The sequence below is a fragment of the Osmerus eperlanus genome, chromosome 8 (assembly GCF_963692335.1).
Source record: "Osmerus eperlanus chromosome 8, fOsmEpe2.1, whole genome shotgun sequence".
Classification (NCBI taxonomy): domain Eukaryota; kingdom Metazoa; phylum Chordata; class Actinopteri; order Osmeriformes; family Osmeridae; genus Osmerus; species Osmerus eperlanus.
The window spans coordinates 13,305,278-13,329,295 of NC_085025.1; the positions used below are offsets into that span (position 1 = coordinate 13,305,278).

General features: G+C 42.5%; 2 protein-coding genes across 4 annotated transcripts; both read left to right on the top strand.

The window, feature by feature from the left end:
* The first annotated feature begins 2,203 nt into the window (after positions 1 to 2,203).
* On the top strand, positions 2,204 to 14,613 carry LOC134024838 (serine/threonine-protein kinase PAK 6-like). Of its 3 annotated transcripts, XM_062467553.1 has the most exons (11): positions 2,204 to 2,474; positions 3,549 to 3,585; positions 5,361 to 5,489; positions 7,783 to 8,041; positions 10,246 to 10,872; positions 11,050 to 11,556; positions 11,713 to 11,846; positions 12,273 to 12,399; positions 12,653 to 12,778; positions 13,277 to 13,411; positions 13,523 to 14,612. In XM_062467553.1, exons 4-11 carry the CDS (start codon positions 7,838 to 7,840, stop codon positions 13,688 to 13,690), a joined length of 2,028 nt encoding a protein of 675 aa, XP_062323537.1. In that variant the 5' UTR covers positions 2,204 to 2,474; positions 3,549 to 3,585; positions 5,361 to 5,489; positions 7,783 to 7,837; the 3' UTR covers positions 13,691 to 14,612. The 3 variants fall into 3 exon arrangements, with proteins under 3 accessions (XP_062323537.1, XP_062323538.1, XP_062323536.1); XM_062467554.1 differs by lacking the exon at positions 3,549 to 3,585 and having other exon boundaries at positions 7,805 to 8,041; positions 13,523 to 14,613; XM_062467552.1 differs by lacking the exon at positions 3,549 to 3,585.
* Positions 14,614 to 16,139: 1,526 nt separating this feature from the next.
* On the top strand, positions 16,140 to 22,675 carry myh6 (myosin, heavy chain 6, cardiac muscle, alpha). Its single transcript, XM_062467551.1, has one exon. The coding sequence runs from the start codon at positions 16,219 to 16,221 to the stop codon at positions 22,012 to 22,014; it is 5,796 nt and encodes a 1,931-aa protein (XP_062323535.1). The 5' UTR covers positions 16,140 to 16,218; the 3' UTR covers positions 22,015 to 22,675.
* Positions 22,676 to 24,018: the final 1,343 nt, after the last annotated feature.

Sequence of the window (24,018 nt, forward strand, 5' to 3'; positions counted from 1 at the left end):
CTTGTGTCTGCACAGGTGACCAGGCATGCAAGCGTCTTACTGTTAAGTTAATAAGTAATGGGAAATATGGTTCATTTTCAAGTCAAATAGTCATTAGAATACAGTGAGATGATTGGGGGAGGATAAACAAGCCATGTAACATGAATTCTATTGAGGGTGAGTCTCTCCTTACCTCCCTTATCGTGGGGACTGCACACTGGTAGATCATGGCCAAGTGAGCTATGGGGTATGAGTCAAATAATTTAACTGGGAAGTGACATTTGTCAAACTACTTTTACATCTGCTAAAGTAGGTACATTTTATCCCATGACTGGACGAGTTAAAAGCAGGAATAAGGCTTGACAAATTATTCTGGAATATGTGGTATACTCATTTTTTTACGAGTGCTAATTGTTGTGCTTTGTTTGGCTCTACATTGACATTGAGCTGAAACTACATGCTTCTGTAAACTGGTATAATTTGCTTCAATCACCATGCAGCTGTTGGACAAGGTATTACTCATGGTTTGTGGGCAATTTGCACACATATACTTAGTCTGGATATACCTTCAGTGAGTCAGCCAACAGCTCAAATATACACTAGCCTGGACGTATCCCTCTCGCCTTTTGGAAGTGAATTTGCAGACAGGCTTGATCTTAGAGACGTCAGCGTGCTTAGGGCTTCGCCGTTTACAGGAGTCATTTTTATGATGCAGATGCAGCGTGTCATGTACAAGCTGTGCCTGGCACTAAAGCATCCAGTTTCTCGGAACCTGACGTTAAGTCAAGGTCATTGAAACACATTCCGGAGATTAAATATGTTAAAGGTTGGGACAGATTTTATTTCCTGTTCTAGTTTTTTTTTTTTTACTTCCCCTCAAATGAAGTCTGACCCTCAAAATTCTTAGTTTACGAGTTTTTCCTACTTTAAGAAAAAGCGGCAGACTAATACGTGCAGTCTTAGTTGGCTAAAATGTAGATGGTGGCTGTGACTCAGTGTCTGTGTGTCTACTTCTGTACAGTATGAGACACACAATGTGTCACACATCCTACACCACCAGATGTAAATGGGATAGGTCACTACTTATTTTGCAGGAGTACATGCTCTGATGTTGAATACAAAAATCCCTTCTACTTTGTAAAGGTTGTAAAATAAAGGCTTTTTGCATGTAAGTTTCACAGGAATATTACAATCTTCTGGTATCGCAAGTTGTAGTGTAATTACAGTCCTATAACCACAACATTTTCCAGACTGTCTAGTAAAAGAAACAAGAATGATGGCCGTCTCAAGGAGCTGCAAACACAACCTTTCAGATCACCAATGAACGTTGGTGACTCAGCCGCAAAAGCAGTTGCCCCTAGCAACAGGGAAACCCTGTGTTATCACTGAATGTGCGATTACTGCCTGGTGGCTCAAATGCTGCGAAAGTCCAATGACCAAAACTACAGGTAGTTGTTAATAATTCTTTTAATCACCACTGTCTCTTTGCCATGACCTCCAGTTTCTGTGGTACCTGGTAAAAGGTGACTAAGCTGTGGCCAATCATCGGTCAGAGAAAACTCCAGTCCGTCACAGGTGAGTGGGCGGTGGGGGTGGGAATGGGGGAGGTGCAGGTAAACAACCTGGCTATAACACTCTCTTTTGGGTCTGTGTTATTTTTTCTATAACCTCGGGTGTTCAGACTGAAACACAATAAAATGCAAAAACGTAAACATATTCATGTATACTTTTCTTGTTTTCCTCTGTCCCACAGCAAGAAAAGAAAATGGTGTATCAGACTATTTACATCCAAAGTTGCTGCTGCTCCAAAAAAGCTTTCTTTCAAAGCTCAACACTAACCAGGCATGCTTTCATAACTGCCAGTGTTGTTCAACCTTCCAGCCTAGGCAATGCCATACAAATGCCGAGTCAGCCATGGTTCTGATGAGTCACCACCCGTAGAGAGTCGTTTAAAGCAGCTGTGTGCTTCAGCCCCCGAGGGTAAAGACGCGCTCAACCCTCCGAGACAAGCGGGGGCCTGCACCGTGTAGACGCAAAGCTAACTTCCCCCCCTCAGGCTGAGTGTGTGTTGGGGTGGGGGAAGAAAGTTCTCCCTAAAAAGGAAGACATAATATTAGACTCAACTGAATTCAATGTAACATTCCCATTTGCCCTCTTTAAGTTACCTTCATCTCTGTCACTACCTCCAGAAAGAGGGTGGGACAAGAGAAGGCAGAGGAAGGGAAGGGTGGCGTGAGAAAGGAGCAGTGAAGAAAAAAAAGGAAGCTACGCTCCACTGACAAAAGGGCTAGGTGAAGAGGGGGAGGAGAGATACGGGGATAGAGTAGTCAGCAACAACCATGTGGCAAACGGTGACCGATTAAGGAGAGGAAAGATAGAACCACAGAACACCTGGGGTAAGGACAGGTCTACACTAGGAATGGACACAGGCGGCCCCACCTGACGCTGTCCGTTCCCTCTACCAGTGTTTCTCGTTAAAACTACTAAACAGCCAGGTGAGTGAAGGGCTGACTGGAGGGAATAAAGTGGTCTAAGACCTGTTCTGAAGTTCTAGCTGATTCAACTTTTTTGCAGCGATTCTTATAGCAACGTTCCGTGCAAAAGTAAGGAATAGATGCCCCTGGTTTTGCTATTATACTTTCAGACGCTATACAACCGCAATAAGATTGCGCAAACACGTCCTACTGTTAGTAAGACGTATAGTTAGAAAGGACTCCAAGACTTGGTTATTGAGAGATTGGACTCCTCAAGCTATCAATGCTGCCATTTGTGTAGAAGATAGATAAACACAACGTCTAAGTAGTTAAGTGTTAAAATGACTGAATGTCTAATCACACTTCTAATGAAAGACATTTCACTGAGACTGATGAATATACAATAAACCAATGTTGAGCTTTGTAACTGTGTTTGGTGTCTGTGTTGAATAATTATACAATAGGTAAATTGATCCATTTCAATAGGGCTTTAGAATGTATCTATTTCCACTGCTGGAATAACAAAGACCAATTGGGCTGTAGAGTAGGTATTGTTACAGTATGCTTCATATAGGTTTGAAATAAGCCACAATTGCTGTTATAGGCAGTAGTTAAGATTACCCTTGTTAAGTCTTGATAAAGTCTGTGTGAATAACCATATTGGTGGAGTACTTTTGAATTGGGTAGAGACATATGGGACAAGCTCTGCCACTTTATTAACACTTGTTAGGAGGGATCCGATATTGAATCAGATGTATGTAGATTGTAGTTTTGTTAAAATTCTGATGCTCAACTGATGCTCTGTCTCATGCAATTATTGGTATGCAGCAAGCAGATTAAAATTGTATTAATGGATTTAAAGTTTTTAGGATGAAGCATCTAGTGGTATCTTAAACTATACCTACAGTATGTTTTCATGTTGTTGTATTTTGTCAGTTATGTTGTCTTCTTTTTTTATGCCAGGCACAGTTCCTCCTTGGCTGTTGAATTGGAGCTTTATTTTGTATAATGAGGCATCCGGAGATGTCTGGTCATGTAGCTGTTGGGCTTACTCTCCTGGTATGCACTAGTCACACCCCGCTAAAATTTCAACAGGAAAGCATGGAATAGACAGCCTCACGTCCTAATTAAAGTAAGTGAAATAACATCCCAAATATAGTTATTTTGTGTTGTTTTTTTGTCATTCGTATTTGTTCCTATTTTGGTCTCCACTCTGCATTTGAAAGTGGCCTTTGCAATGTAACGTGGAAGTTTCTAGTCAACAACAAAGTTGGCTTACATGGCATCTTCTAACCCGTCAAAACTGAATTGGTGAGAATGAGGACATCAAGAGAAATTTTATTCTCTCACTGTTTGGTCTAACAGTATGATGAGACACAATTGTGTAAGACTACTCAAGATCCAGGTGTGTCATCAAATATAAACTTGTCAATTCTTGACAACTTTTGTATGTGAAAGCTCTGACACTATCAACCAGGTAGCACTCGTTTGAGTCACGTGGATCTCTCAGAAAACCATGGTAAAAAAGTTTAATAAAAAAGTATACAGCATAAATGGTTATAAAAGAAATAGGCTTAGTGTTTAACGGTGTGTGCCTCTACAGGTATGCCACAGCATTCAACAGGTTCTGCAGTACAGTTTGGTGGCATGGTAGTTGCAATATGATATTTTTTGGTTATAGAAAATGGTTTGTCCACAAATTGACAGAAACACTCACATTTGACAAGACATACAAGGAATGATTGTTAAGACTTGGCATGTCCAGGAAATATAGTGTTTAACTATCCAAAGGTGTTGCGCATTATTCAAAAAGTATGCAAACAGGAAAATACTGAAAATACCAAAGTCTGACAAAAGGCACTTTGGAGAGCACACACAAAACAGTAGCATGGCGAGAACGGTCTCTACTCCATCCTGTTTTACTTTTGCTAAAGTGGAACTGTGTCAAAGAGCCGTCTAAAGGAATGCGACACACCGCTGCCCCGGGAGCTATCCAGTCTAGCAAATGAGGAAGGGACACTTCTGGATGTAATCCAAACACAAAGAATAAGGAGATGAGATGCCCCAGTTGATCTGTTATCCAACCTGTTTGGTCGGTGGGACACCCCCCTATGAGAGAGGGCGTACTTTCTATCACACAGGTATCACTCCCTAGTGAGTTGATAAATTACTCATAGGATGCTGACTGGAATGCCTCCACCCATCCCAGGAGAGGCACAGTGTTGTCACTGGAGTCACCTCAGTGTAGTCGAGGAATAAGGAAAAATGGTTGCTACAATGGTTGAGTACAACAAGTCTTTTGACAGAATACTTTGAGATTATTGCTAACTCACTAGCAAGCAGTCATCCTTTCTTTGTAATTGTAGGATATATATTACTTAATGCAAGTAATGAATTGTGCAAAGTAATGAAAACATTTCTGATTTATGAATTATACAGATATGGTAGCCAAGTACCCCAATAATGTACATAGAGTGGTGTCAATTGCAGCAATAAAATATGCACCTCTTTTTTGTTTTGTTTTATCAACTTAAATGTATAGATACATACAGATACAGCCATTTAGAATACATTGTTAAGATACTATCACAAAGAGTAATCACCCTTCATATCTAGCTACAGTTTACACACATCTCTTCATCATAAAGTGCAAGGGAAGTGATCTCTACACACAGCCCATGAGTGACATGATTATAGATCCCATTGCTTGTCGCTCTATATCCTCGACCACTCCTCCAAACCAAACAGTAGAACGGGAGAGAGAGAAAGCGCGCAAGAGAGAGAGAGAGAGTAATAAAGAGAGAAAGAGATTGGTAGTAGAGAATCATAAAGCCACAAAGAGAGATAGACTGGTAGATGAGAATCCAGTTTTCCTTCCTACTCTCCATGGTTTCCCTTTACTTCCAGGTTCAGACAGCCAGAAGGAGGGGGAGGGACAGACCAACAGGCAGACGACAGAGAGCTCGATTCTACAGGCCTGTACGGGACTGAGGAACTTGGAAAGGGACAGAGGTGGACAAGCCCACATAAATACAGGTAAGATAGTAAAGTGTACTTGTGTTTCTAACACATGTAAGATAGTAAAGTGTACTTGTGTTTCTAACACAGTTAAGATAGTAAAGTGTACTTGTGTTTCTAACACATGTAAGATAGAAAAGTGTACTTGTGTTTCTAACACATGTAAGATAGTAAAGTGTACTTGTGTTTCTAACACAGGTAATATAGTAAAGTGTACTTGTGTTTCTAACACAGGTAAGATAGCCTGTTTCTCAGGCCTAAAATGTTTTGGAGATGGATTATACTGACTGAAAAGTGTAGGCTTTGATAGTTCAAATGGTTTCTACAGGCTTTGAATCTTTACATTTTTCCAATATTTGTCTTAAAAGCTATGGAAATATTGTTATGGGATCTTATCACTTGCCTTAGTATATACTGCATGCTAGAGGGTCATTTATGTTAAATTAACTTGTCACTTGACCTAGAAACGGTATATTGTAGTCAAAGAAGAGGAATACAGATATGGGCCTACAGTCAGTGTCGGAACACTCCCTTATTGCATTTCAAAAACAGAAAAGGTGTCTGTACATCCCCAATAATAGTTTCTGACATAGTCAATCCTAGGTAATATTACAGTACTTTTCTGATAATGTTGTAAGCTTTATCCTCAATTTAAACATAAAGGATGCTCATCCACACCTAATCGATAAGCGCAGCCTATGCATATATGCAATTGTAATGTAAATATACTGTAAGTGCTTTGGAACTACTTATATGTACCTCTGTACAAAGTGCAGATGTACCTCTGTGCAAAGTTGGGGAATAGTCACATTTAATGACGCATGTTCACTTCAAAACAATATTTAAATCGACAACAATCTCCTAACCCCCAAAAATCTAGAATAACGTGATCTTCACAGTAGTACACTGTACAGTACGTAGTGTGTATATAATAGAAAATTTAGTTTAGATTAACTGTGTCTTATCTTAATACCCCTCTTTTCACTGTGTACTTTCCATCCTTGGGTAAATATCAATTGGCCTACTTTGGCTTGGCATTGAGACTGAAGAAGGATTGCCTAGTCCTAGCACATGCCTGTGCATCATGCAATTTACTGGCCAGCAAAACACACAACTCAAGTGTGTCTAAACAGAAAACTTGTGTATACTGTGTCATTGTATGGGTATATGTGTGTGTTATCATGTGAGGCCAAGAATACATGGGTATGTGCATGTGTTGGCAAAACACAATTGTCCAGGGCCCAGTAGAAAAAAACTGCTTAAACAGAACTCATACACTGCATTATCCCATGGCTGCTTCCTTAGAAGTTAGAATGTATTTGCCTATTGACTTGACTAAACCAATAGCAAAGGTTTTCCATCTAGCTTATTGGATGGATATTATAAAAGGATATTATCTACCTTTTGGAATATATTATGCATTTGTTTGTAAAAATCATGGATGGTTACAACAACCATAGCTGTTTTCAACCACACAGATATTTAAACATATTTTGAGCATCCAGGGCAGTTTAACTTACCTTGTTACCATTTCCTGAACACCTTCCTAATCAGCTGACCCTGAACACACTAACACAGCATAACTTTGTTCAGAAAGTGGAGCACTTTCCTGTGAGTCCTTGCAATGTTTATGAGGGCAAAAAGCGACCGTAGAAAATACCATGCTCTGCAGTACTCCTGCTCGGGCACATTATGCTCACAGTGAGTGAGTATATGTTTAGCTTCAAGGCACTTTTACAATTGTAATTAGTAAAGGGTGACACTGTACTCCCAGTACTTTTTTGTCCAGGTAAAGGTTAGGATTTGGGTCGGGGAGGCCGATTCCAAAATTGTGCTTGAGGGTATCTTCTAACACACCAGTAGGCAGTTTTACACTTGACAGGTAGGCAGACAAGGAGGAGGGATTAGGTCACACAACAGCAGACAGTGCCAGGGAATGACGGGAGGCCTGACAGGAGGAGTGTTAGGCAAGCATGCAGCTCGTCTGGGTTGTTGGGTTTGTCCTTGAGGAGGAGCTGGAGAGGGGAGGAGCCAGAGTGGGTGGGAGGGAAGGAGGTCCAACAGGTGACTTCTTTTCAAAACACCCTCCGAAGGAGGTAACTGGAAAATCATGTTGAGTCGTACTGAGAACCGGTGCAGTCTAGATTGTGGTTGTGCTGTGTGTGTGCGTACTGTCTGTCTGTGTGTTTGAATGCGACTCTGTTTGTAAGCGTGTTTGTAATGGTATATGTGACACTTGCATGCCTCTGTCTGTGGTTCAAAACAGTCCCACCATGGCACTGAAGGAGAAACTTGCCTCCTGTTTTAACAGGGGTCCATCTCACATACCCCAGGCTTTCCCCTTCTGCTCTGCCGGCTGTCTCGGAATGTTTCGGCGCAAGAAGAAGAGGAGGCCTGAGATCTCGGCGCCACGGGATTTCGAACACCGCGTCCACACGTCTTTCGACACGGCCAAGGGCTGCTTCGTGGGGCTACCACCTCAGTGGCAGAGTGTCATAGAAACCCTGAGAAGGCCCAAACCAGTGGTGGACCCCTCTAGGATCACCAATGTAGAGCTTCGGCCTAAGAAGGTACAGTAGAAGCTGCATCCTCACCATCATCCTCCAATACAATAGGAGCATGTGACCTCCATCCACAGGTTGGCCTGTCAGGGGCTAAATCCGTGAAGGAAGTTCACTACATACTGTAATGGTTCAGTAGTATTAGATGGTAAGACTTCATTACGACACAAAAGGATTAAATTACGGGGTTTGAAACATGCTGTTTTGTTTGCACGACATGGATATGTAAATACATGAGAATGTCGACGCAAGAACAATTCAGAACGCAGGCGCACACGACTGCCCTCGGAAGCTTTTATGATAAGTTATCGAGTGGGAAATTGTATGCTTGTAGTGAAGTGGTGCTTAATGTTCTCCTGGTCAAAACCACTTTCACGTCATTCAGTTGTGGAGGAATGAAATGACAACAGCAACAGCAGGAAGACTGAGGGCAAGACAGCATTGAGGCCTTAAATTTGATTTGTTATTATTCTCTCACGTACACCTGGGTCTCAAAAAATGGAAATAGATCCAAATAGACATGACAAATTAGATATCAAAATAGAAAATGTTGTTTTCTTTCTCACCAAGCCTTGAAATGCAACCGAAACATTAAGGAACTACGATGGTGAGAGATATACTGGAATGAAGGAAGTTGATCTGCTTAGTGACATTGCTAACAGTTTAGTGAACTTGAATGGCCAGTTCTTGTCCATCACACATGCTTCAGGGGGTTTTCACTTTATGAGCCTGCAACTGAGAAAGGCACCGAAATCTCAGGCACCCTCCTCTTCTTGTGACGATGGATCCCATGCATTAATGTACCCTAGAGCTGCACATTCTACAGCCGACATCTGACTTGGGAAAATGTGTCCAAACTTTTGGTGCGAGTCAACAGTTTGGACACATCTTCAAGGGAAAATGTGTCCAAACTTTTGACTGGTACTGTACATGCCGTACATACTTACAGATTCTACAATAAGATTACGGGAGTCAATAATCAAAACTCTGCAGTATGTGCTGCACGATAACAGGCTACTTTCAGACAGTGGTTGTTACTGATTAATGTTTTACCTAAGTAAATGCAGAACTTGAGACTTTTTCATAATGATGTGCTCTATTCACGTGACCAATCACCAGTCCACAATCACACTCCTTGTTATTGTTGCTATTTATACTCATTTGTAGGGTGAGCTACGTAATCAGCAATCCCATGTACCCAACAGTGTTGGCTGCACCTGTTTATACAGACTGTTCCACAGATCTTTAAGACCTGACCTGGTTTCAAGGTACATGGCATCCGGTTGGAAAGCAGTTTCAGAGGGGAAAGAAATGTGTGAAAGCCATATTAAGTTAAGCACACTTTATTTTGTGGGGAAACGTGGCAAAATCGGAAAGCTTGGTATTCTCTTTGTATTATATTTGTAATTAGAGCCGTTTGTAATCAGAAAACCTAACATTTTAATTAGAGAAATATCGTTAGTGTGTGTATTTTGACAAAAAGCCTGTCTGGAATGTGCCATCTGATGGAGGCTTTTCAATAGTATTTCAAATAGCTTTTACAGCACTCTGTGGTGCATTTAAAACAAGTATGTTTACTGTACATGTTGATATGTGTTTTTACCCCCGTTCAGGTGCACAAACAAATATTTAATTAGTTACTCTCCTTTTGCTCCACTTTTCAATTCAATATGGATGCTTTATTTAGTCAAAATAGAACACAAGTTGAATACCTATTAAGTGCATCTATGTCATCCAATAGAACACTGTACTTCAGTTCAGTCTAAGGCCCAGCTCAGCATGTGCACTGCATTGTTCAGTCATGCCTTGAATCTCATTAGCCACCCCAAAGTGGCTGTCAAAAACGGTGGCCCCGAAGCAACAAACTGACCCCATTAGGTCATAGCTTATCTCGCTAACTGTCTTTCTGTTCTTTCTCTGCTGTCTGTGGCTAATTAGAAAAGAGAGGTGGGTATTTCAGTATTTTACTAATTGTCAGTTGTGAGTTTTTCTTTGTTCTTTTATTATTTTGTTATGTCTATGGTCTGTTACTTGCACTTTGATCAACTGTGACAGCTATAGAGTAGTTAAAAGGCTTGAAATAAAAGGCACATTTCTAAATGTATGTTTAATTGTTGTGATTCTATTAGAATTATCTACACAAAAGGCCTGGTAAAAAAGTATATTGCTGATATACTAGACTAGACTAATGTCTTTCATCTCTCTGCATTCAGACTATGGTGCGGGGGAGTTTCATCGGACATGGAGACTACATAGCTCAGGTCATCGCTGAGATGACCAAAGTTTCCGTCACCAGCTCCAACTCCCTCCGAAGGAGCAGTCCATCAGCACGGAAACGAGCCCAATCCATGGGCCGCCTGGGCGAGCTCATCGAGGGAGACACGTATGAATACCAACTACAGACCCTCCATAAAGCTGGAGGGAACTCTACCTGCTGGCAGGATAGGGTAAGGCAAGTGCGCAGCGAAAGCGGTAGCCCCAAACTCGTCTCCAAGAAGAGCTCCACCCTGCAGCCCAATGGGGTACTGCCAAGGGCGAAATCATCGTACGAGATGGAAACATCCTCAATTGGTAATCCAGCGCTACTACCACGGACATCAATCTCAACCACACCAAGAGAAGGCGGGACTATGGGTCATCGGACTACGGATAGGCTGGGAAAACAGACAAATATGGACAGGACAGCCAATCAGAGGCCATCTTCCTGCGTCTATAACTTGCAGACTGGAAAACAGGCTGGGGCGAATGTTAGGGCCAAGCCAGCCGTCAATCACATGCCCGACCTACTCTCCACATCCAAGGAAATGCCCAGGAGACCTCACTCATCCTATGACCTGAAGGTGAGAGATGGTTTGGTGTTGAGAATACAAAATTATAGTAATTATTCCTATAATCCAGGGTCACATATCACAGCAAACTAAGTAGCAGTCAATGAATTTTACTGTGTAGTAACCTGAGAGGTGATTAGGAATTTAAGAATTTAATCCTAATCCTCAACTGAATCATTTACCTCCCAGGTGAACTCCTCTGGCTTTTCTCCACTGCCCCTACCCAATGGCACCAGCAGCCCAATAGCAGGTCGCGAACGAACAAACAGACCATTGCGCCCCTCTTCCAGCTGCACTATCGGCCTGTCCCCCGTCATAAACACGGGCCAGGACGCCTCCCAATCCCTCCTCCCCAAACAAGATAGCCCTTCCCAACCTAGGCCTTCACCCACAGGCTCCCCAGCCACCAGCTCTGTCAGAGGATATGCCCCCTCTCTCAGACCGGCCCAGCAGGCCAAACTCAGGCCCGGTCCGGAGCCGGAAACAGCCAAGGTGACCCACGAGCAGTTCAAGTCAGCCCTTCAGATGGTGGTGGACAAAGGTGACCCGCGAATCCTGCTGGAAAACTTTGTGAAGATCGGAGAGGGCTCCACCGGGGTGGTCTGTATCGCCCGGGAGAAGCACAGTGGGCGGCAGGTGGCGGTGAAGATGATGGATCTAAGGAAGCAGCAGCGCAGGGAGCTGCTCTTTAATGAGGTACATGGTCATGTAATTTCTCCAAAAACAAAATGTTTCCATGTTTTTCAAAGAAAATAGTATGAAAGCCTATCCAATCCTTTCTTCATAACAATAAAGTTAATAGAATTGGTCTCCTAGCTACAGCTTCTCCTCATATGTGTTGGTCTCTCAAAGGTGGTCATTATGAGGGACTACCGTCACCAGAATGTAGTGGAGATGTACAGGAGTGCCCTGGTAGAGGAGGAGCTATGGGTTATCATGGAGTACCTGCAGGGCGGTGCTCTGACCAACATTGTTAATGAAACCAGGTGAGGAAAAAACACAACATGAACAGTATAATACACTGTGATGTTTTATGTTGTTAATGTGGTTTTGGATTACTAAATGTAATTTTATTTAATATCTTGCATATTATTCTAAAGAAGGCTTAGTGTATGTAGGTAGGTTATGCAAACTAAACTGATTTGACAGATTTTAGTATATTGATAAGTAGTTTGTGTTTGCTATGTTAAGTCCCCTGTTTATTGAGAAACTTAAGGCAACAGCCTTAAGTTCTCTGCGACACCATTGTTGTTTTTGCCAAAGGATGAGAAGGCCTGAAAATAATATTCTGCATGTACAGCCAGATCCCTTCTCATACCCTGCCTTAAACTGTCAGAGCTTCTCACCAGATACACATTGTGACAAAGACGCTGATCTGTTGCTTATCACTATGCACGATGATGTCTCACCAGGTTAAATGAAGAGCAGATAGCCACTGTGTGTGAGGCTGTTCTGCAGGCCCTAGCCTATCTGCACTCCCAAGGGGTGATACACCGAGACATCAAAAGTGACTCCATATTGCTTACTTTGGACGGAAGGGTAATATGCCGAACTGCACATTCACTGTAGACATTTCCGATTAAAATCTTACCATACCATGCACTAATATCATAATATTATTTGGTGAATATCAAGCTTTATTTGTATGAAGTACACATTTCCCTCATTAATCGATTAATTTTGTGACGCCCCCACAGCAACTCACTGGTTCTGTAGAAAACATGCGGTAGCACAGATCTAAGACGGTGAGTGCCCTTGTCCTCTAATGTTGGTCCCTCTATTACTTTTTCAGATCAAGCTATCAGACTTTGGATTCTGTGCACAGATCAGCAAAGACATCTCTAAGAGGAAGTCCCTGGTTGGAACCCCCTACTGGATGGCCCCAGAGGTCATCTCAAAGACGCCATATGGAACTAAGGTAACATCACTAGTTATAATACAACAGGGGAGAAACCCCTTTCAGCCCCAAAACACTAAAACAATCTAATGTCTTTGAGTCTTAATGTTATTAAAGTACTTTATTTCCTTTTATTCATTCAACTAAAATATGACTGTGCTTCTGTAAGCTTTCTATGCCAATCACCTCACCAACACAGTCACATACTGTACACACTCTCTTCATTTTGTTAGCAACACCTCCCTACCCTCAACAATGCCACTCATACTGAGCTAATCAGGTCGTTCTAAAAAGAGGCTCTTAGATAGTGTGGTCTGTTGTCCTGTGAGGTATGTGCTTATCTAAGACAGAAGGAGGCAGACGTTTTCTACTTGTGTTGTTATGTTACTCAAGAGAGGAAAGACAATGTCTCTTCCATATCCAGCAGACACTCTTTTACATTAGATTTACGTTAAACAGGATACAAGTATATTGTGTTATTGGGCACTAGCCAGTGTGTGCGTATGCAATGCCTGTCAGGTGGACGTCTGGTCCCTGGGCATCATGGTGGTGGAGATGGTGGACGGAGAGCCGCCCTACTTCAGTGACACACCAGTGGCAGCTATGAAGAGATTAAGAGATGAGCCGGCACCAACTGTCAAGAACACACAGAAGGTGACACACAATCCAACCCCAGGGCTTGAAAGTGTGCAAACAAACATACACGAGAGATCGTTCTTACTGTATTTTTAACACTAAAACAAAGGATCTCCTCTTCCTTTACAGATTTCTCCTGTGTTGAAGGACTTCCTGAACTGCATGCTAACCAGGGACCCTGAGGAGCGTGCTAGTGCCAGCGACCTGCTGGAACACCCGTTTCTCCTGCAGAGCGGCTCGCCTCGGTGTTTGGTGCCCCTGGTGGAGCAGTACCGCAAACGCATGTCTCGCAGCTGACCTGGTGGAGCCGACAACCTAAAGCAGAACCCAATGACTTCTGAGCCTCTGTTAAGTCCCATAGCCGAGTAAACAGGAATTTAAGAGAAAGCACTTGGGGGCGAAAAGCCTTCTTTTCTTCACATAGCTTCATAGTACCTTTTGCATACTCTCATTCTCTCCTCTCTTCTCTTAATTTCATGAATTTTTCATGTTTATACCGCATGTCTGCGGTGTTGTCAGAGGGCCACTGATCGATAACCATTTACTGACATTGCACATCTTATTACATCCGATCAGCATTCCTTTCCTTATCTAAACTTTCCTGTATCTCTCATAACATTTCTGTACCTGTCCCTTTGTAAATATGAAAAGGCTATATATTTTTACATTTCAGAGTTGTTCATCAAAAGTAAAATGCAAGTTTGCACAATTTAACATTGTGTTACTAATAAATGGCCAACAACATGTAATAACGTTTTGTATGTTTGCATATTGTAAATGTGAATAAATCAAATGTTATCGAATCTTTCTAGTGATTTCTTGTGGGCAAAGTCTTAGTTAATTCATCAGTATTGTTATTGACGTGTTGAACTCGCTACGATCTTAACAGATATTCGAACACAGTTGTTCACCAGTTAAGGTTTTGTAGGTCAGGTCTGACAGCGCAAATAATATGTATTGTATTCCAAATGTACTTCTTTCAATTAACATGTGGTATAGTTGTGTCTTTCAATCAATAGGATCACTAACAGTCAAACATTACATCACGAAACATACAAAGAGGAAACAAAGATTCTAAGGGAATGTGTAGAAACCTGTTCCTAGGACCATGAGAAAAACCTGAGTTTATGATGAAATATTGTAATCACCTACAAGACAGTATAACAAACAGCCTCTGGTATCAACCTGAGACACTCCTCTGTGAAGCGCATTGTGTTGCCTCCTGGTATGAAATGAGCTATAAAAATGAAATAAATAAAGTTTGATTGTTTCAGTTTGGTCAAATTCTTATCCATGTATTGTATAATAAAAATGAAAAAACACTATCAGTGCTAGGTTGAGTCCAAATTTGCTGGAGCTGATTTAGTGATTGCAGAACAGATAATACATGAAGAATGGCAACTGGTTCAGATTAGATTACATTTGCATCTTATTAATCAGTGGTAAAGTATCTGCTAGCAGATCAAGAAGTCCCAGTTTCAAGTCTTCTCTTCACTTTGGATAAAAGTTTCTGCTCTGTAAAAACATTGTCAATGCATTATTCTTTTTTGCATTTGGACATTGTTTACAATAGCTGTGCTTCAGTAACTAACATGACAATTAAATAATTAAATCATGTTTCCAGAATGATTATCATGTTTAAAGCACAGTATTATGGAGCATTAAGCTAAACTCTGCCTCCGTTTGAGAAATTACATTCCACCAAGTTCTGCTGTTTTGAATTTTGGAAGGGTTTCTTTGTACTACAAAGCTTTCTAACTAAGCTCTCTATATCACTCTGTAAACTTAAGTAGACAAGGGCTTGAGCTATGGCTGGCTGGCATGGCACTTTGTGATAAGAGTGAATAAGTACTTGAGAAAGTAATCTATGTAAATTTCTAAAATGTGAGATAGAAAAACACCTCCCCAAAAGCTAGTTATTTTACTGAATATCTTCACATACAGATAGATTGCATGCATATAAGTTTTAATAAACTTATTAATTCCCTCAATACCTATAATGGAATAATCAAAATAAGGAATCAGGAAATCGTTACAAGGTAGTTTCAAAAATGTTATATAAAAAATGCAACATCTACAATTTATTTGTCTTAAGTTTTACTGTTTTATTTAAATGGCCTCTCTGTCTTATAGACACAATACATGTTCAATGTCTTTATATATGATGTGACATAGAAAGCATTAAGTTACTGGAACCTCTACTGAAAATAGCCGAAGGCCTTTGTATGCTGTGCTATTTGTGGGGCATGGCTAAGTGGAGATGAGCTGAGACAGTCTGCTTTGTGAAGGGTGTCAGTGTCGTCTCTTTGATAGCAACCATGGCATGCAGCCAACCAGAATCTATTCAGTAAAACCATTAATTAAAAACCTCTGATTCCCAATGCATTTTATTTAAAAAGATTTTCTTCTATTCAAGTTCTCAATATACTTTTGAAAATATAGTTTAAAAAAAGTCTGAATGCTAAGGCATTCAAATAAACTCCACATGTAATTCTAGTGAGGTGTCTGGAATGTCTATTGTAATGGACACTATCGAGAGGGATGAGAGGAGATAGATAAACAGGGAAATGTCAGTTTTCCTAAAATGGACTTTGTCACCTAAAGGCCCCTCTAATCTGCTGTTGTGTCAGTACTCAGTCTTGGGGTCTATTCTGTCATGCCTCCCAACGTTTACCTAATTTGGCGATGTGGCTTCCCTTTATAAAGACCAGACAGCAGTGAGGATCTTTGCAGAACCCTTCAGAGTTCCCAGAAACAAGATCTTAGGTCTGCATGTCCCTGAGCGGATAATTTTCTCTATAGTCTGTAGACTTACGCCAGCAACAATGGGTGATGCTCTCATGGCTGAGTTTGGGAAGGCGGCTGCTTTCCTGAGAAAGTCAGACAAAGAGCGACTTGAATCCCAGACCAGGGCCTTTGATATCAAGATAGAGTGCTTTGTCGTTGATGACAAGGTGGAATATGTCAAAGGGCAGATCGTCAGCAAGGAGGGCGGTAAAACTACAGTGAAGAAAGAAGACGGGACAACTGTGACAGTCAAGGAATCCGACGTCCATCCCCAGAACCCACCGAAATTCGATAAAATCGAAGACATGGCCATGTTCACCTTCCTCCATGAGCCTGCTGTGCTGTTTAACCTCAAAGAGCGTTATGCTGCATGGATGATCTACACCTATTCTGGGCTCTTCTGTGTGACGGTGAACCCCTACAAGTGGCTCCCTGTCTATGACACGGAGGTGGTGGTTGCGTACAGAGGTAAGAAGAGAACGGAGGCTCCACCTCACATATTCTCCATCTCTGATAATGCCTACCAGTACATGCTCACTGACAGGGAGAACCAGTCTGTTCTTATCACCGGAGAATCCGGCGCTGGAAAGACCGTCAACACCAAGAGAGTTATTCAGTACTTGGCCAGCATTGCAGCAGTTCCTGGAGCCAAGAGAGATCCCAGCAAGGGAACCTTGGAGGATCAAATCATCCAGGCTAACCCTGCCTTGGAGGCTTTTGGTAATGCCAAAACTTTGAGGAATGACAACTCGTCACGCTTCGGAAAATTCATCCGGATTCACTTCGGAACCAGTGGCAAGCTGTCCTCAGCTGACATAGAGACTTATCTTCTGGAAAAGTCACGTGTCACCTTCCAACTCAAGTCAGAAAGGAATTACCATATCTTCTTTCAGATCTTGTCCAATAAAAAGCCAGAGCTGTTGGACATGCTTCTGATTACCAACAACCCATATGACTACTCGTACATCTCCCAAGGAGAGGTAACAGTAGCATCTATCAATGATGCTGATGAATTGATGGCCACTGACAGTGCCTTTGATATCCTTGGCTTTACTCAAGAGGAGAAAATGGGGGTCTACAAGTTGACAGGAGCTATCATGCATTATGGCAACATGAAGTTCAAGCAAAAGCAGCGTGAGGAGCAGGCAGAGCCTGACGGCACTGAGGCAGCTGACAAGTCAGCTTACCTAATGGGGCTGAACTCTGCAGATCTTGTGAAAGGACTCTGCCATCCCAGGGTCAAGGTTGGCAATGAGTATGTCACCAAAGGGCAGGGTGTAGATCAAGTCTACTATTCTCTTGGTGCATTGGCTAAGTCAGTGTATGAGAAGATGTTTAACTGGATGGTGGTGAGAATAAACCACTCCCTTGACACAAAACAGCATCGCCAGCAATTCATTGGAGTGCTGGATATTGCTGGATTCGAGATCTTTGACTTCAACACCTTTGAGCAGCTCTGCATCAACTTCACAAATGAGAGACTGCAACAGTTTTTCAATCATCACATGTTTGTTCTGGAGCAAGAGGAATACAAGAAGGAGGGGATTGATTGGGAGTTCATTGACTTCGGGATGGATCTGCAAGCTTGCATTGATCTCATTGAAAAGCCACTTGGTATCATGTCCATTCTGGAGGAAGAGTGCATGTTTCCCAAGGCCAGCGACCAGACCTTCAAGGCTAAGCTCTATGATAATCATTTGGGCAAGAACAGAATGTTTGAGAAACCACGTGCAGCAAAAGGGAAAGCAGAGGCGCACTTCGCCCTGGTACACTATGCTGGCACTGTTGATTACAACATAACCAACTGGCTGGTGAAGAACAAGGATCCACTGAATGAAACAGTGGTTGGGCTTTTCCAAAAATCTTCCGTAAAGCTTTTAAGCCTGCTCTTCTCTAGCTACGCAGCTGAAGCGGGGGCTGACAAAGGCAAAGGGGCCAAAAAGAAGGGATCCTCCTTCCAGACAGTGTCTGCGCTGCACAGGGAAAATCTGAACAAGCTGATGAACACTCTGAAGACCACTCATCCACACTTTGTGCGTTGTTTGATCCCAAATGAGAGTAAAACACCAGGCATCATGGACAACTGCTTGGTGATGCACCAGCTTCGCTGTAATGGTGTGCTGGAGGGTATTCGAATTTGTAGAAAGGGCTTCCCAAATCGAGTCCTGTATGGTGATTTCAAACAGAGATACAGAATCTTGAATGCATCTGCCATTCCTGAGGGCCAGTTCATCGACTGTAAAAAGAGTGCTGAAAAGCTGCTGGGATCATTGGATATTGACCACACCCAGTACAGGTTTGGCCACACCAAGGTCTTCTTCAAAGCAGGTCTTCTGGGTACACTTGAGGAGATGCGAGATGAGCAACTCTCTCGCATCATCACTATGATCCAGGCTAACTCCAGGGCTCTGCTAATGAGGGCAGAGTACCAAAAGCTTGTGGAGCGCAGGGATGCCCTAATGGTCATCCAGTGGAATCTTCGTTCCTTCTTGGGGGTTAAGAACTGGCCCTGGATGAAGTTATTCTTCAAGATCAAACCACTGCTGAAGAGTGCTGAATCTGAGAAAGAGATGGCAAACATAAAGGATGAGTTTGGAAAACTTAAAGAGGCACTGGAAAAATCGGAAGCGAGACGGAAGGAGCTAGAGGAAAAAATGGTGACGATTCTCCAAGAGAAGAATGACCTGCTCCTAGAAGTCCAGTCCGAACAGGATACCTTAACAGATGCTGAAGAGCGCTGTGAACAACTTATTAAGAGTAAGATACAACTGGAGGGCAAAGTGAAAGAGATGACAGAACGAATGGAAGACGAAGAGGAAATGACTGCAGACCTCACAGCCAAGAAACGTAAGCTAGAGGATGAGTGCTCAGAGTTGAAGAAAGATATAGATGACCTTGAGCTAACATTAGCCAAAGTGGAGAAAGAGAAACATGCCACGGAGAACAAGGTCAAAAACCTCACCGAAGAGATGGCATCTCAAGATGAAAACTTAATGAAGATGACGAAAGAGAAGAGGGCATTACAGGAGGCTCATCAGCAGGCACTCGATGACCTTCAAAGTGAAGAGGACAAAGCCAACACTTTGACCAAAGCAAAAGCTAAGCTTGAGCAACAGGTAGATGATCTGGAAGGTTCTCTGGAACAGGAAAAGAAAATCAGAATGGAACTGGAGCGCTCAAAGAGGAAGCTTGAGGGAGACCTGAAACTAACCCAAGAGAATGTGATGGATTTAGAGAATGACAAACAGCAACTGGAAGAAAAACTCAAAAAGAAAGACTTTGAAGTCAGTCAGATGAATGGAAAGATTGAGGATGAGCAAGTGTCAGGTGTTCAACTCCAAAAAAAGCTGAAGGAAAACCAAGCACGTTTAGAGGAGCTTGAGGAGGAGTTGGATGCTGAGCGGGCAGCCCGAGCCAAAGTGGAGAAGCAAAGGTCTGATCTCTCCCGAGAGCTAGAGGACATCAGTGAGCGTCTGGAAGAGGCAGGGGGAGCCACCTCTGCTCAGGTAGAGCTCAACAAGAAAAGGGACGCTGAATTTCACAAGCTTCGCAGGGACTTGGAGGAGTCCACTCTGCAGCATGAGGCCACTGCTGCATCCTTGAGGAAGAAGCATGCTGACAGCGTGGCTGAATTGGGTGAGCAACTCGACAATCTCCAGCGTGTCAAGCAGAAGCTTGAGAAAGAGAAGAGTGAATTCAAGCTGGAGTTGGATGACATGTCATCAAACATGGAGAGTGTGGTGAAAGCAAAAGCCAACATGGAGAAGATGTGCCGTTCAATGGAAGACAACATGAATGAGTACAAGTGCAAGTATGAGGAGACTCAAAGATCCCTCAATGACTTCTCGACACAGAGGGCCAAGCTCCTTACAGAAAATGGAGAACTTGGACGCCAACTGGAGGAAAAGGAATGCCTGATCTCTCAACTCACCAGGGGGAAAAGTTCCAACACCCAACAACTAGAGGACCTGCGCAGACAACTAGAAGAGGAGGTCAAAGCAAAGAGTGCACTTGCCCATGCTGTGCAGTCTTCTCGCCATGACTGTGATCTGCTCAGAGAGCAGTTTGAGGAGGAACAAGAAGCAAAGGCAGAACTCCAAAGGGCACTGTCCAAGGCAAACACAGAAGTATCCACATGGAGGGCAAAGTATGAGACTGATGGAATTCAGAGAACTGAAGAGCTGGAAGAGGCTAAAAAGAAACTGGTTCAAAGGCTGCAAGAGGCAGAGGAGGCAGTTGAGGTTGTGAATGCAAAGTCTTCCTCCCTTGAAAAGACCAAGCATCGCCTCCAAAATGAGATTGAGGACCTGATGTTGGACCTTGAGAGATCTAATGCAGCATCTGCAGCCCTGGACAAGAAACAGAGAGCTTTTGATAAAGTCATGGCTGAATGGAAGCAGAAGTTTGAAGAATCACAGTGTGAACTTGAGGCCTCACAAAAGGAGGCTCGATCTCTAAGCACAGAACTCTTCAAACTGAAGAATGCTTATGAGGAATCGCTGGACCATCTTGAGACAACAAAAAGAGAAAACAAGAACCTCCAAGAGGAGATCTCTGATCTCACCGACCAGCTTGGAGAAGGGGGGAAAAGTGCCCATGAGTTGGAGAAGTTGCGGAAACAGCTAGAACAAGAGAAGGCAGAGCTCCAGTCAGCTCTGGAGGAGGCAGAGGGCTCACTGGAACATGAGGAGAGCAAGATCCTTCGGGCTCAGATGGAATCCAACCAAGTTAAGGCAGATCTTGAACGAAAGGTGGCTGAGAAGGATGAGGAAATGGATCAGGCCAAGAAAAACTATCAACGGATGATAGAGTCCCTGCAGAGCTCTCTCGAGTCTGAGACCAGAAGCCGTAATGAGGCCATGAGAGTCAAGAAAAAGATGGAAGGTGATCTCAATGAAATGGAGATTCAGCTTAGCCAATCCAACCGGCAGGCGGCTGACGCACAAAAGCAGCTCAAGAGCTTCCAGTCCTATTTGAAGGACACTCAGCTGCAGCTGGATGATGTCATGCATTGCAATGATGACCTTAAGGAGAATATAGCTCTACTGGAGCGCAGACACAACCTGACACAGGCAGAGCTGGAGGAAGTGCGGGCCGTTCTCGAGCAGACAGAACGTGGGCGCAAGCTGGCTGAGCAGGAACTAACTGATGCCACAGAGCGCATGCAACTCCTGCACTCCCAGAATACCAGCCTCATAAACCAGAAGAAGAAGCAGGAGGCCGATCTTCTCCACCTGCAGAGTGAGGTTGAGGAGGCCATTCAGGAGAACCGCAATGCTGAGGAGAAAGCGAAGAAGGCCATCACTGATGCTGCCATGATGGCTGAGGAACTGAAGAAGGAGCAGGATACCAGCGCCCATCTGGAACGCATGAAGAAGAACATGGAGCAAACGATCAAAGACCTTCAGCATCGGCTGGATGAGGCAGAGCAGATTGCCATGAAAGGTGGTAAAAAGCAGGTTCAGAAGCTTGAAGGTCGCATCAGAGAGCTGGAGAATGAGCTGGAGGCAGAGCAGAAAAGGGGCGGAGAGTCCTTCAAGGGGGTGCGCAAGTATGAGCGACGCATCAAGGAGCTTACCTACCAGACAGAGGAGGACCGCAAGAACATGGCTCGTCTCCAGGACCTGATTGACAAGCTGCAGCTGAAGGTTAAGTCCTACAAGCGCTCCACTGAAGAGGCTGAGGAGCTGGCCAACACCAACATGGCCAAGATCCGGAAAATTCAGCATGAGCTTGAAGAGGCTGAAGAGCGAGCAGATATTGCTGAATCCCAAGTAAACAAGCTGAAGGCCAAGACCAGGGATGGGCCTGGCAAAAAGGGCCTTGATGAGTGAGTAGGCCATAAAGCCACAGTGTCACAGGTGTGTTGCTTAGAGAATTAGCTTTACTTTCTCACAATGACACAGTAGATAACCATGTATAACTAGAGTAGAAATGTCCTGCAATAAATAATCATGAATGGATATTCCCAATTAACACTCAAGTTTAAATGTCCCAAAAAGTATTGTAAAATCATTAATTAACTTTTCCACTTATTTTTTCCCCCTCAGAGTGACATTTTAATCCTACAGTAGTGCCTTGGTTATATTTATTGATTTTGGTTAAACAGAACATTTGACTGTGTTTATTTTATTGTCATATTAATTTATGTACTAATGCTACTTTGCAATAGCAAACAAGTGTATGGGTTGATAGTGGTCAAGGTGCTATAAGCAAATGAGTAAATACATTAATAATTCCCTATAACATTATAACAGTCACAAGCAGGTTGTTGACGTTTTGATGAAAGCAAAGCTGTTCTCCTATTGATCCTTGATTACTCTGACAGAAATGAACTTTCTTTTCAATAAAGGCATGTGATTCCAATGTGTCCATTATGACATCAATAATTCCAGTTGTTGAGTGAAATATTGCTTATAAATACTTGCTAAGTTGCCAGCTAGTGAAATGTTTAGTACTATACTGCTTAGAAAATAAAGCACAGCTCAGCACAGACTGCTTCTGATTCATTGCTTATTCATTGCTTTTAATTAATGTGTCTTCTGTTTCTCTGAAGATTATAACTGTATACTACACTGGCCTGGGATATAACAAGCACGTACAGTATTAGTTGATTCTCAAATCAGTGAAAGAGAAAACCGGTCTGGTCACCCCTAAAGCTTAGCTTTGAGCAAAGGAAAGAATGCCATTACCAGGCCAAATGAAAATTAAATTTAGTTTTTTTTATGTATTGTCTGTTACAGTATTAAACAATACAGTTCACCAGCAATTTAATGTTATTACAGAGAAATTCCTTTCTATATACTTTAAATCAACACTGCCCTCTACAGTATATGAGTTCATTAGAAAGGTAAGATTGTGCTTTATAAGAGTCATTAAAAACATGTTGTACAAATTATTAGGATATAATTACATGTAGAAATATATTTAAAGCAGCATTAAAGAGATTTTATTTTGTACAATAGCAATTGTCATTGTAGACATACCCACATTTTAAACATGTATTGTGTGGTGATTGGTGATAATTGCTATGGAATTAATTAATATTCATATGCAGTGTTGCCATGCAGTGGATGTCATCCAAACAATGTCCTCATAGATTCAAGGGATTAGCAACATCCCTATCATTGTAATGGTGATCAAGAAAATTTAATGAATCACACAATACAATACATCCAAGACAGATTCATCCTTTGAGAGCCTGACAATCAACACTGAAGATGACAGTCTTAATTATAGATGACGGATATCCTAACTAATGGTGACAGGTTATACTAAATAGGATCCCTTTTAAGATTTTCCTCGTTCCTGTGTAAAGTAACCCTTTCTACTTTTCCTTCGATGTGACACCGTCACGTTAACCACACAGCAGTTCACTTCTACACGTACGGTCACACACACTGTACACAGACAGGGGAACACTGAAACAGTCTCTTTCTCAAACACGTGCTTGCATGCACACAAGGTTTTTGAGCCTCATTGCATTTGCTGTGCCATACACCTCTCTCTCTTCCCTCTGATCCTGTAGCTACAGCCAGATGCTTGTTTGATGTGCAGATGGTCATTTGAACCACCAGTCACCATGGCCGTTTATCTGCTGTGTTCTATGTCACTAAGCATTACACTCTGGGTCTATATCATTCGGTAAGATGGTTTGAAGTGTCACTGCACAGTGGGGAGGGGCCGTGGACGTGGTATAGAGGGTAAGATACCATCTTTTGGAAGGGATGGACAACTTAATAATGTGCGTTTTCATGCTTTCATACACAGGCAGGCACACAATGTTTGCCATGAACACATGTAAGCCAGGCTCAGGTTAAAGTGTGTAACACAGACTT

What these genes read in the sequence shown, in the direction of transcription:
- LOC134024838 (XM_062467554.1), top strand. Translation starts at nt 7,838, where the DNA reads ATGTTTCGGCGCAAGAAGAAGAGGAGGCCTGAGATCTCGGCGCCACGG. An exon ending in TAGAGCTTCGGCCTAAGAAG is followed by an intron (nt 8,042 to 10,245) that starts GTACAGTAGAAG and finishes CTCTGCATTCAG; the next exon opens with ACTATGGTGCGGGGGAGTTT. An exon ending in CTGTCAAGAACACACAGAAG is followed by an intron (nt 13,412 to 13,522) that starts GTGACACACAAT and finishes CTTCCTTTACAG; the next exon opens with ATTTCTCCTGTGTTGAAGGA.
- myh6 (XM_062467551.1), top strand. Translation starts at nt 16,219, where the DNA reads ATGGGTGATGCTCTCATGGCTGAGTTTGGGAAGGCGGCTGCTTTCCTG.